Raw genomic sequence first — 14,392 nt, forward strand, 5'->3', positions numbered from 1 at the left:
TGAAGCTTTCTTTTTTGGGGGAGGGGGGGGGGGGGGGACAGGGGGAAACCCAGAGACCCTGTATGTGGTAAGTTTTGCAAAGTACCATGGAAAATTTTTGCATCATTGGATTCACGAGTTACCTTCGCTCTCTTCAAACAATCTGTATCATCTCGCCTTCCAATCAATCACTCTCACTTCTATCATTGCCACCATCTTCATTACTATCCATCTTTACCATCACAATCATCATATCATTCTGAACATTATATTCGGATTCCAAAACTCTTAGAAACACAACTACATGTATACTGTACATGCCATCTGGTAGGCTTCATCATCTATCTTTCCACAATCTTTTGATCGCATTTTTCATGAAAGAATGTCACAGAAAAGAAGATTTCAGTAACTTCCATTAACTTCATAAACAATTTCAAGTAATGAAGTGTGTCAAGATTTTGAATAAATCCATTCCATATATTGCCAGATTCACATATATCGCAAAATGTGGCATTATTGAAAGGAGAACGGGAGGATTATGAGAGAAGAAATACAGGGTGGGGGATTTATTACCAAAATAGGAAAAATTCTTCCAATATAAGTCCTCAGGCAAGGCATAATCCCTGAGAAGTGTTGTACACTATCAGATGTGATAGAGGAATGGAAAAGGGAGAAGAGAAAGAGAAAATATTTTTTAAAACAATTTGAAATAATAAGACGAGACAAAAGTATATATTTTTTCTGATCAATACAGTCCTTTCCTCATACTTGGTTCAAATAATTTATTATAAAACTGGAAAATTTATCAACTGCATCAATCCACTTGTTTTCTATTTTTTATGACATTTTTAATCATTTTCTTTTTTCATCATCAACATCATCATCATAATGAGTAAGATTTTTTTGACTAATAACATCTATCTACTATAGTTCATATCTGATACTAGCAGACAAGACTACATATCTCCTAACTACACATACAGTGGATTCTTTCTACACCAGACGCATAATAAATTATCACAAGAAAACCATTAAATTCACAAAGAATGTTTTTCTTTTCTCCATCCTTCCAACAAATAATCTACAATTGGAAATTTGAGGCATGCCCTGAGCTTAATAATTTTTCATGATCATATTTTTTTCATCACAATACTACAAAAAACGACAGAAACATTCGCAACATTCAGGAGTGCAAACAGTACACAGAGATAGAGAGAGAAACAGGAAACCCTATTTTGGAGATTCAAACCATAATCACAACAAAATCTTCCAATTAAGTTTCCAATCTCTTCAGTTTTAAAATTTCTCAGAATATCCTCTGAGAGATCTTTCCAAACTCTTGTTGAAAAGCTCAAAAAGATGACAAAAAAATATTTTGCATTGAAATGATGAATCAATGGTACAAAATATACACAAAGGGATTTGGCTAATCTCAAGTAATATCTTACATACATAAGAATATAATCCTCGCAAGTACAGACAAATTTGAAATTCAAATAATTTTTCAAAAATTATAAGTTTGTATGCCAAATTAATGTTACATCCAGTCATAAGATCAAGGGGGGGGGTGTCAAGCAAGCATTTTTTCAATGTGACGCTGAACTTAATTCAAAATGATAGCTTTTCTCATTTTCACTATTACCTATATAGGTTTTTGTATAAAAAACAAAATCACGTTGCTTTCAAAATCACTCTTTGTATTAATATTTGTCAAATCATTTTTTTTAACAAAGATTCATACAACGCATGACTTGCAGAAATAGATATTATACTTTAGAAACTGCTCCACAAAAGAATTCACTCTATAAGCTAACATTTTAGCGTGCAGATATTTTCTGGCTTATAAATGTTACTCAGCAAATTCATGAGTTTTTTTTCCACAATGCTGGTACTAGATGATCTTTGTAGTTTGCTTGGTGGAGATTCTAACAGAGAATGCTGGTATTGTTTTTTTTATTTGAAGCAATCTGCATGAATGCACATTTATGGAAAAAATTAGGAAAAAACTGCAAAATCATAAATTGCATGATCTTTTGTAATTTGAGTCTATAGGAAACAAACACTGAAAATTACCACCACTCATGGGTGATATCAGAATCAGTTGCATATCATTCAGACCTTGTGATATTAGTCGGACGGTATGAGCTCATTAGAACGCTGTATGATGTGTCACAGCGTACAATCCAGATTGTCAATTTGTGGTATATAATGAATTATAATGCATTCTGAATTGTGAGGCAATATGCATGATCTAAGCTCCTCAGCCCAGTTAAAACTGGTCAGTAATTGATCACACATCCATTCAGACGTAACCGTCACTTCTTATCCACAGCACACACATGGTCACGAGTAGCAACAGATTGTGAATTGAGATGACACGGGATAAACAAGCATTTGGACGTGTGATTTATAACTGCTTGTGATTATTAGTAAAAAAAAAAAATGCAATTGGCGATAGCTTCTTAAAGGGGACAAGTACAATCGATTGTAAATCTCGATTGCATGATTTATGTAACAGAATCCTGATTTGGGAACTCTATACCACGTAGTGTGAATGTTTATTTGGCAAACATACGAGAGAAACTTTCCCATAAAATGACCCGCTATTTGAAAACAGTAGTACTCTATGAAAGCAGTAAATAAAGGAAATTGTTTTTGTAAACGAATCGTTGGCATTGCCTTTCTCTGAAACAAAATATTTCACAAAAAAAATCAAAGAGAAATAACAGGATATCCCTGCATTTTGCTTTAGAAAAAACACCCTTTCTTAATGGGCTCAACCCATATCTTTCAATATATCTGTAAACACCTCATCTAAACACTATAGAATCAATCACACAAATAATATATATCTTGCGGCAAACAATTTGGTCATGTGAAGAAAAGAATAAGAAGAAAAAGTGAAAACATGAACATATTTAGACTCTACTAACTTAGAAATATTGTCTATGATCATATCCAGCTGATATCAGCTGTACATGTTTTATACACTAGATATCTAACAAAACCTTGAAACATCAATATAATGTATTTTAGTTGTCTCTGTACACAAAAACATTTCCTTGCACTTAATTCCCTCAAAAAGTTTTTTTTGACATAAAATAGCACCTGTCGTTCATCTCCAATTCCTTAGAAAAAAAATCTTTGTCAAAATATATTGGCACTTCCACTTCTTATCCAATTGTGGTGGCAAAAAAAAAAGAGAAAAAAAATCTTGACTCAAATCTCTATCATAACATTTGAACATAAATAAACAACGTAGTGAATCAAGCAACAGTATGCAAACTATTGATGGTGACTCGACCCTTCCAAATGTTCATAATACGAATCTGAGTTCTCATATCATTTTGTTATTATTGACATCTACATGAACATTAATTGACCAGAGGAGCTATTAAATCTTTCTCACTATTAGAGTGAAAGTAGATTTCTAACTCAATTTTGATGTTATTCCTTAAAAGATTTGACAAACTGCCAGCATGCAGTTTGTTGATTTGATGACATTTAGTTTATCTTACTTTTGTCCTTTTTTAGAAAACGATAGTAACACATGACTAGGTGTAAAATATCCTTCTAAAATTAGCAAATGAAATTAGCGATGAGTTAACATGAAGTTTTCATTTGAATGAGAACAATTCGGGTGGATTATCACTGCTATTGAAGAGAACTCAGACTTCTTTTTGTAAACCAAATGGAAGGGAACCGAGGCACGCTATTTCATAAGCCGCACATTTCCCTTTCACAAAATAGCAAAGAAAAAGGAAACTAAAATTTTTTTAGAATATAAACCACTTTTGATAGACTATCACACTTCTTTCTTGAAAAAAAAAACTAAAAAAAAGAAGCAGCTTTACAACATATACATTATGCACAATTTTAGGTAATGCCACAATTTCAGAAACTATATATATATTTATATATATAGATATAAGAGGAACACTTTACAGCTTCACTTTGAAATGTGCGTAAAAGAGAAATATAATTTGTGATTATGTTACCATGACAACAACAAACCACAAAGAACTGAGCTCATGTAAAGACTAGGTCTTCTTCTCTGTGATGATACAATAAATAAATACATAATGACTGAAACAACTTTTTACAACTTCTTATGGTTTTCATACTTGAAATGATCTTACGAACGCAGCTATGATTATTTTGTTTTTTCTGCAGCATGAAGAAAAATAACGCGAAAGAAATGAAATTCGAAGTACGATGTTTGGTGTTCGCCTCCCGAGAGCGAGGACTTGATTTATGGGGAGAATGGCTTTAGTCATGCCTTTAATTGTTAAAATTATGGACTTCTTAGCCATTCAGGGGGAGAGACTGAGAATTAAAATCCATGTCTTTCTTTGGGAAGCCACTACAAACGGTTGTACTCTATAAAACGTGTAGGTAATTCCTTTTTCGGTACTGATACATGCATAAATGGAAGGAAATTATTTCATTCTCATCTTTATTTCTCCCGAAGTAGTAGATTCCTTTAAACTTCAATCAATCCGCAACTATCGATAATAACGCGTCAACAAAATTTCCCTGCATTAAGCCTAAAATGATTTTTTTCATTTTTAAATATATTGGCAATAACCATTACTTAATGAATAATAAGATTTCTGATGTACATGTTATAATATGAGGTGAATGAGGTAGTCTTCTTCAAAACAAAAAAAAGGTCATCTCGTGTAACTTAAGTCAATCAATTGAATAAAGGATAAATATACCTAGAATATGGGTCACCCAAAATATCAAAATCATCAATTCAATAGTCCATCATTATATCAAATATTAAATAAAATTCCATTTTCATTTTTTAGACAAAGTTAGTGTTTCCTAAAGCTGTTTTTTATAATTGCAAATGACTTTATGCATGACCGTGATCCTTTCTTGTGGTGAATAATGAAACCAAAATTTTCACTGGTGTTGACTTGCTCACAAGAAATGATTACCAGTTGTGTTAAGTCATTCTTAACTTGCCGACAGCTTTCTGAAAGACCCACAAAGTCTCGTAGAATAGAAATTTAATATTCTCATTACATTGGTCAGTAATTATAGAATTACAAATGCATGCTGTAGCCATTGATAAAGATAATATATTGTAGATATTATGTCACAGTACTTCAATAATGATACTTTTACATTCCTACCGGTATATTTATAGAGTTGTTAATTGATGAATAGCAGAAAGGTCCGCAATCAGAATAAGAGGAAATTTCATCAATGAAATTAGGAAAGGAGACTTTTCTCTTTTACTACTTTAGTCATGAGTAATTTTTCACCCACATGTTCTAGCTGTCTTAATGAAATGTTTAAATTACAACACTTCATTAAGACAGCTAGTACATTACACTGGGAGAAGTTGAATTGCTAATGTAGGGAGAAATCTGAATTTCGCATCTTTTGGCAATTAAAACCCTACAACTAGATGAAGAATTGTCTTTACAACAAACTCCTTTGGCAATGTTACTAGAGATGAACAATGAATTATGAGTAATATTGGCAACATCAAGAAGTGAAATGTTCCAACATAATGTTTTTCCATGGTGAACGGCTATGTAGAACATATTACAATGATTTTAAACTGGTATTATAGATTAATATCATATATTACATTAAAGGCAATGAATTTGATCTATTTTTCATTTACATATATTAATTCCATGCAATTCTTACTTACATTTACATATTAAACAGGTAATGTAAGAAGAGATCGTGAAATACACGCAGGGTTACTGTTTAATTTGAACAACATATGAAAACATACTTAGACAAAAAGTCTGGTCTTGTAATAGAAAACACTTGGAAGTAGAAATTTATATCTAATGATTTTATTCACTCAAGGGTTTTGAAGACCAAAGAAATAATCTTACTTAACACTGAAAAATGGGAAAGGAAATTTAATTCAACTCCTTTAGAGACATAATGGAGTAAAAGATGACTTTCTGACTGAGAAAGATATTTTAAGCTTTAATAAGCCTTTAAACAATCTCCGTATATATCATGGTTAATTTTCTGAATTTTAAAACTTGCTTTTCTTTAATTCTCTCAGATTATTTCGTTGAACTTCAAATTTCAGAATTAAAGTTAAAGAGAAACTTCTTTAAAATTTGACAAAAACTTAGACAAAATCTTAAGTGGATGACAATCAGAATACTGCTGTTCAACATGTAAGTCAATATGGATTGTTACAAATTGTAACCTGCGTTAACTGTGGAACACTTCTTTTTAAGAATGAATTTCATGGCACAACAACATGTTACACAACATGGACACACGAGACATGAATCAAATCAATAATACACAATACTAAAACGGTGTGGCTAGAATCGGTTATATTCTTTTCCATATCTAGGAATTTGACAAAATAAAACAACAACAAAAAGAGAAAATTTGCATATTGCCCCTGCAGTAAATGTCACACCCATAGGATACCCACAACCGGCACAAACACTTCGACGCCTCCTCCCGACGTCATGCCATGGTTTGGGGTTGCAAGGGTGCCCTCTATGGCCCAGCGTCATCCGAATCTCTCCCGGACAAGATGCATGAGTTTCTTTTTCCCCCGGTACATGATCTTAAGGTCATCTATGAGTTTTGTGAAGCGCATGTGGCCATCGGGCGCGAGGTAAAACGTCTCCCTGGCCTTCCCGAGGAACTCGATGAAGTCGCCGTAGTGGCGCGGGGAGATGTGCGTGAGGCGGGAATGGGCGGTGTTGATGTAAGCTGCGATGGCCGCATCGAGGAGTTGACGCATGGGATCTTTGTCGTATGGCAAGAGTTTGATGCAGCGACGTTTGGCATCAGGCGGACAACCAACACCAGGGGCTGTTAAAGTACATCTAAACACAAAAAGATAAAATACACTTCATTAGAGAACAGTTGATTGGCTTGTTTTAAGAATTATCTTTATTCATGGTCTTTTGATTTGAAGGCCTAATCTAAACCCTTTCAATAGCACCTTGTTCTAATGTTAATTGAAATTTTACAAGTTCCTATCTATGTCATGATACATTCATTTTCAAGCAACTCATTAAAAATATTTGTAAGTTGATTGTTGTTACATCTTGTTTGTTTTTAGTTTTCAATAAGAGTAAATACACACCATTGATATCCAAAAGCTGGATGGAGCTTGTTGTATGTTGCCACACGCATGACCTTCGACCTTCGAGCAAAGCAAGAGTACTCCAAGTACACATTTAACAGTATAATATGGGCCAGTATTATACCAACGAGTAACAAAAAACATGCACACAAAGTAGAAAAAAAGTGTGAAACTTTGTGCGCATGACCTTTTGACCTTATTGAGTACTTTTAATGGCCTCAAAAGAGCGTATTCTAGCTCTATCCAGCTACTGATATCAATGATACACACACAAGAAAAAATTATTGTAAAAGAATGTTACTGACCTATGCAGAACATCAGCAAGGACAGAGGCACACTGGACACTCTTGACCACTAGAGGGATCATATTACTCAGCTGCTCTTTGCCCAACGAGTGACTGAGTGCACACGCCCAGTACACGTCGTTTATTGCTGGATGCGTGTCCTGGTTGTACCCCAGAGATAGATTCCTCATGGCCAAGACGGCCAGGTCGTAGGCCAGCGTGGCATACCCACGATGCTCCATGTACCGTGCTATCGTGAAGAGCTGCTGCGAGTTCATGGCTCCTGCCGCTGCGTCCACGACTATTTGATAGGCGGCCTTGAAGGCTACAGTGTCTTTTTCACATAGAGTTAAAGCACATAGTGCACAAGAAGGTGGATCCTTCGCGGCACATTGTAAAGCTACACTCCGAGCACACCTTGCAAGTTCCTCCTGTGCTCTTATGTCTAAGTTCAATCTAATGGCGGTGGTAGGTGACATGACTGTGGTCGCGACCATTGTCGTCGCTTCCGTAGGCGAGAATAGCGTGTACCACGACTGCATCACGGTGATGAGGGCATCGATTCCGATCTCGGTGGCGCAACGGACCATCCAATGCACCATGTCCCGCCGCCTCCAGTTCATGTTGGCCAGCGTCATGCGCATGATGTGCAGGCCGAGGTCAAAGGTCGCCTTGAGGAGGGTGCAGTGGGTGGGGCCGTCGACGGGCGTGGCCACCTTGAAGGCATCCTGTGCGAGCTTGAAGAGCTGCGATGCGCTGTGGATGTGACGTTGGGCGGCCTCAAGAACATTCCGCAGACGACGAGGATCATCTGACAAATCAAGAAATGAATTCATTTACATTATATTATTCTATGTATTACAGACTACAATCCATGCAAAAGGATACCTGTTGATATATTTTTTTATATAGTATGGAATAAAATCAAATTGAATTGAATCGAATTGAATAGAAAGAACCTTCACTGTTGTTGCTCATGCCATCTTTGTCAACACAACATGGAATAAGTATAACTCTTTCCACAAAATAAAACACATCCAATATTCAAAATTACCACTCATTTTATCTTCTCTCTCGGCACCCTGATTAAAGTGGTAAAGTAAACCTAAAATAGAGCTGTCTAAAAAAAGAGGCAACAGCACTCACTATTGAACTTGTGCTTGACAACTGATCTCTGTCATGTCAGTCTATTACATTTTCATGCAAGTGTTCATAGTAACCACCGAGAACCTTCCAAGTTACTTGCGTGTCCCATCTAAATTGTAGACAATGAGGAACATCTTACCTTTAGCGGCGGTGATCATGCAGCTAGCCAGTTCACACTGTTGAGACTCGATATGACCCAGAACAAACCATCGAGGATATCGACCCATCAGGACAGCGTTCATACTACTAGCAGTTAATCCACCGCTTCCCGATGTCCCTTCCTCCAGGATAGGCAATCTGTTTGAAGAGGTTGAAATTTACTTACTATTTACAACAGGGAGATATATTTACCAAATCCAAAGAATTCGATAATGAATCTTTTGTCTTTGCCAATAATAATGATAATATATTATACCAAATAAACAAGTTTTAATATTGAACCCCTGGGGAAATAAGGTGTGTGGCTCAGTGGATAAGTCTCCTGATTTGGAACCAAAAGGTCCGGGTTTGAATCCCAATGCAGCACTTGCGCCCTTTGAGAGGGCATTTATCTACATTTGCCATTATATTAAGCCCTATATAAATTCTTAACTACTATAACTCGTATCATATAAAATTTTGGCTTTGTATGGTATTTGATCCTCAAATTTCATGAACATATATTTACTTATGTGATTATTACTGAATTGACGTGAAAAGACAAATCCAACGGCAAGTCAAACTGAATATGAAAAATCAAACAGACATCACCCTGAAAATGTCATCAAAACTGGATGAAGCACAAGAAAGTAATTTCAATCTTTTGCTTTTATTAAAAAAAAGTTATATCCCGAAAGCTAATGATTATTTTACCTCATGGCGCGTAGTCCAACCTTATAGGCCAGGTCTGCGTTGTATGGGAGGAGCGTCTGGAAGAGATATCGACCAAATGTGTGCATTGGAAAGCTCTCAGGTCGTACTGTGCTACCAAGACCACTGGCAGTACCTGAATAAAAATAAGAAATCATATTGGTTTGTTTTAAAAAATCCCTACCAAGTGAGCATTTCATGCAACTAAATAGCCAGTGATTTTCACTGGCTATTGATATTATAAGCTATCCATTGATCTTGGTATACCACTTTTCCACTGGTATCTTTACCCTTTTAACATGCCCATTGATCTTGGTATACCCCCTTTCCACCGGTACCTTTACCCCTCTAAATGTCCATTGATCTTGGTTTATCCCCTATTACTGCTACATGTATCTTTGCCCCTCTGAATGCCAATTGATCCTGGTTCACCCCCGCCTTTTCACAGGTGCCTTTACCCCACGAAATGTCCATTGGTCCTGGTTTACCCCCCCCCCCTTTCCACTGGTACCTTCACCCCTTACTACCCCTCACCTTCCATCAGGGTATTAGCCTGCTGTTGTAAGACCTGGACCAGATCATGGTCCATCAGAATCTCACTATGCCTTGTGATAAGTTCCTCCTCTGCCCTGCAAGCCTTGTCCTGGGCGTAGAGCCCCATGGGCATGACCCTCTGCTGACCGAGCCCGATGACCGCTACCTCGTACGCGAGCGTGAGATAGGACTCCAAGGGATCGTTGGACCCAGTCACTCTGACGTGCCTGTATTTGTTATTCGCATGACTTGCCGAGGATGAAGACGACTGGGTGGACGATGACCCACTGGTTGAGGGACCGCTTGACAAGCCTAGACCAAAGGATTAGAGAAAAGAGGAGCTGTATTTAAATCATTAACTTTATACCAAGTACCAGTTATTCATAATGATAACAATAATAGTGTAGATTGGTAGTGTGCAATACACAGTCCAAAAACCCTCATGGGTTAGCCATAGCAAATTTTTATAATTCAAAGCTTATCTAGGCAGTCTGGCCTATCAAAGTCCAATTACCATGGGAACATTAAATTTTCTTGCTGCCTTGCTAGAGCTTAATGATTCCCTTTCCAAGGAGTATGTCTACATTGATTAGAAAGATCAGTTTGGGGATTGTTATTTGCGAACTGGCTTTCCATTGCACTCCGGTAGACATGAATTACATACACACACACTGTGCATGTATCTTGAAGGCTTTATATGCAGTATGGCTTCACTAACATGTACACCATTACTTTTCAAATCAATCATCTCAGGAAAAGAAGAACTTGTAAAATGTAATCGACAAAAAGAATTCAATCATGATTCAGGTCAGGTCTGAGGCAGGATATGTAGGGGATTCATAGACTTGTAATAATTAATGATCGTCACATGTGCATCAGCAATTTCAGTCATACATGAAAAAGAAGAACTATGAAAATGTTAAGAAACTAAAAGATTTCAATCATAATCTAGGTTATGTCCGAGGTAACGGATGACGAGGATTCATACATGTACACATAATGATGATCTTGAGATGGAAGTATGTGTCAAGAAACAATGAAATTTCATTGTTTGTTTTTTTCACTTTCACAATACATGGAAAATTGCTCGCACATTTCAAATCCAAAAACATCTAACAAATATTTGAATTTTTGATTGGTTTCCTCAAACGGTCATCGATATTTTGTATTATTTCTTTCTGTTATTTACACTATAAGCTTTTTATCAGGGTGAACTTCCCTTTTAAATCCATTTGAAAAATAAATTTCATATGAATAAATCAAACATCAAACATATCTTTATCAAATACATGTACATGTATATGAACAAAAAAGGTCTATTGAAAAACTAGAATGGAAGCTTGTGAGCCTTACAACACAAATCTCCATGAGAAAATAAACTGATGGAAATGCAAGCCTGACTTTACAAGATTTCACACAATCCTTTCCCTGAAGAAAACTGATCGATGATCAAGATCATCGCTCTGCATTACCGCTGAGAATTAGATTTAGAAATTACATCATTCTAACTAAAAATCCCCATTAGTGAAAGTCAAAACTCTGAAGAGAGTAAGGTTCTTCTGACGTCTTTCCCTCACAACCCCTACAGGACTGTTCTATGGAGTATGGGGGTACCACTTTATGAGCAATCTGTGCCCATGTCGATTTCCTTCTAGCGTTCTCCGTTTGAGTAACGAGTACATATCTGGCATGTGGCCTTCCTTACAATGCTTCCTACATGGAAATTAAGAAAAGATCTCTGGAACTACAAACTCAAATCACACTCCAGAAACCCCTGTTATCTTGAAGGGGGAAACTGCTGCTATTGTATGCCAAAAATGGCTGAATGAACAAGGCATTGTTCTAGAGGTGCTGAAATTGTCCCTGTGTTTACTTCTATAATGATTTATTCATTAATATAGCTTTGAGTAAACTACATAGTTTAATGATTATTTGGTTGAATACTACAAGTTGTAATTTCACTGTATTACATGTAAATGTTGCCAATATGAAGTGAAAAAAATGAATTTATCTCTTTATAAAAACAGAAACTGACTAAAGTTATTTCAGCATGCAATCTTTAACATCAGGTGTTAACTAACACTAACACCAGCATTGGAAGGAAGTCCAAAAACAAATTTTGTAGTGTACACAAAGATGGTGATCACTCTATAAATGATGCAATAAACAGGAGACAGAGGATGATGATGATATTCTTGCAAATGAAAGAACTACATCATGTTTACAAATTGTACTACCAAGCACAATTACAATGTATGCAATAAAGCATTGAATGAGTTTTTTTTTTGGTCTCCATTCTGTCCATACAAATGCACTTCAGTTGAGGATGGGATTGTCTTTCAGGGTATCTTCAGCAAAAAAAAAATAATTGCAGTGTTCAGAGAAGAATTTGGTGAGTGCAAATAATACTGTAGAATAGCTTTCATAAAATGGTTTGTGCACAATGCCCATGCATTTGAGATGAAAGGCTGCTATACCAGGCAAGACATTGAGTATCTGTATATTTGAATGACCTAAGTCCATGACAGTTCATTTCAAGTAGGTCAAGAAAACAAAATGTGCTTGTCCAAAGAGGAATTCTGGTCAGTTTTTCATTCATTTGTGGTACTTCAATTTCGGTATATGACTGACACACAAGATGGACATGTGAATAAGCAGCAATTTCTCATATTAAGTCAATTAGGCCAAGAGGTGGACTTGCATCATACTGAAGACCTTGGGGGTATTTGATAAAGCTGTTCGTAACTTACAAATGACTTAACACGCGATTGGTGTCCCTAATATATATACCTAATGCCTAATTGGTAACTGATTTAGCACCTACATGTACAAAATGTTCCAGTTGATCATAAAGTTGTGCATAACTTTATTAATAGCTTTATGAAATGCCCACAAAGAGGGGGGAGGGGGTGTTTCACAAAGATTTAGATGTGACTTGAAGTCAAGATTGGTGTAGACTTGCACATGATATATAATGCGTGCACATAAGATTTGACCAAAGCATTGATGTGTTATATATGGCATGCAACTGGGGCAATTCAATGTCACACTTAAATACTTGTGAAACACCCCCAGGTCTTCAATGGGGGGGGGGTAACAAAATACTTACCACCACCATCACCACCGTCCATAGCATCTGGGTTAGCACTGGATGCCTCAAGAAGGGTGTCCAATAAACATCCGATGGGATCCAACGGATGACCGATCCACGCCTCGCTTGCATCCCGCACGATGTTGCTACTGCTACTGCTGTTGTAGAACACCTCGCTGGCCGTCATGTTCGTCTGAGAGCATTTCCGTTTTGATTTGCGAGCACCTGACGGGTAGGGAAAGGGAAGAGATGATCAAGGGCCTTGTTTCCCAAAAAAATGCAATCAATGATAGCATTGCAAGCTACTGAAATGCTGTCTTTTGATTGGCTGTGAGCAAATAAGTTGGGGAAAGTCTTACATTTGTTATCGATACCAAGTTCCATAAAACTAGGTCAAGGGTGGTAAAGTGTGAGGAACAGTACTTGAATCATAAAACTCGAAACATAATGATAGTAGAGTCTGCATAATTGATAAAACAACCCAATAATGCAATAACAGGTATATTTCAAAAACCGGAATAAAAGTAGATGAACACCCATCAAAAGATGATTTGACCTTTGACAAATTTCTGGGTGAGATACAGTATGCGGTAATATATTACCAGCCATCCCCCAAAACCAAGGATAAGTAAAGAGGGAAGATTCTCGGTAAATAGCTAAAACACCTACTTTGTCTTCAAAAGGTAAAAACTACAAAATTAGCATAGCTGAAAGAGCAATTTTTCTTCTTCATACTGTCAAATTTTGAGGTTGCAAAGTTCAACAAGCAATGAGAAACACAAAGAGTTTGTTTTACAATTACTCTGGTATCACAGGACAGGGTGGCAGGTCAGATATATCTACTTACTATTTAAAAAAATAAAATATATACTTACTGTGTTTAGCTTGTTTGAGGTGGTCCTGCTGTACTTTCTTGAGGTATCTAACAATGGAGACGGCGAGACGTAATGCTTCTTTCGGGTAACCATGGGAACGTAGAGCATCTACTCTGGCACAAGCTGTTGGTAAATGTTCTGAAAGAATACAAAGGAAAGAAAAAAAGAGAAAAAACAAAGTTTAACCCCGGTAAGACATGTACGCGTATTTTCAATAAATCAAAGCAAAGAGCAAGAATACTGGACAGTTATATACTGTATGCTTGCATCTTGAAAAATTATATATATATGAAAATATCCACTACTAAAACCCTCAGTAGTCTGAATTAACATTTAAAAGACAAAAGCCTGATAAAAGAAAAGGATTTATGGAATTTGAGAGTCAGAAGTCATGAAATTTCACGGGACACATAAAATTAAAATTCAAAGACAAAAGCCATAGAAAAAATGGATTCATAGAATTTGAGTCAGGAGTCATTAAATTTTCATAAGTTTACATAATCACATTTCACAGGTGAGAATATTTTTCACACAA

General features: G+C 36.3%; 1 protein-coding gene across 1 annotated transcript in view; it reads right to left on the reverse strand.

Annotated features, from left to right (window-relative positions):
* Positions 1–721: 721 nt before the first annotated feature.
* Positions 722–14,392, reverse strand: part of LOC121423947 (zinc finger SWIM domain-containing protein 5-like) — a 51,177-nt gene continuing 37,506 nt past the window's right edge. Inside the window, exons 6-12 of the mRNA XM_041619495.1 lie at positions 13,858–13,995; positions 13,001–13,207; positions 9,892–10,203; positions 9,361–9,493; positions 8,648–8,805; positions 7,384–8,173; positions 722–6,815 (exon numbers count right to left, since the gene is read on the reverse strand). Of these exons, the coding sequence (XP_041475429.1) occupies positions 6,494–6,815; positions 7,384–8,173; positions 8,648–8,805; positions 9,361–9,493; positions 9,892–10,203; positions 13,001–13,207; positions 13,858–13,995 (2,060 nt within the window). The 3' untranslated portion in view covers positions 722–6,493. The remainder of the gene's footprint in view (positions 6,816–7,383; positions 8,174–8,647; positions 8,806–9,360; positions 9,494–9,891; positions 10,204–13,000; positions 13,208–13,857; positions 13,996–14,392) is intronic.

The sequence above is a fragment of the Lytechinus variegatus genome, chromosome 11 (assembly GCF_018143015.1).
Source record: "Lytechinus variegatus isolate NC3 chromosome 11, Lvar_3.0, whole genome shotgun sequence".
In the NCBI taxonomy this organism is placed as follows: Eukaryota; Metazoa; Echinodermata; class Echinoidea; order Temnopleuroida; family Toxopneustidae; genus Lytechinus; species Lytechinus variegatus.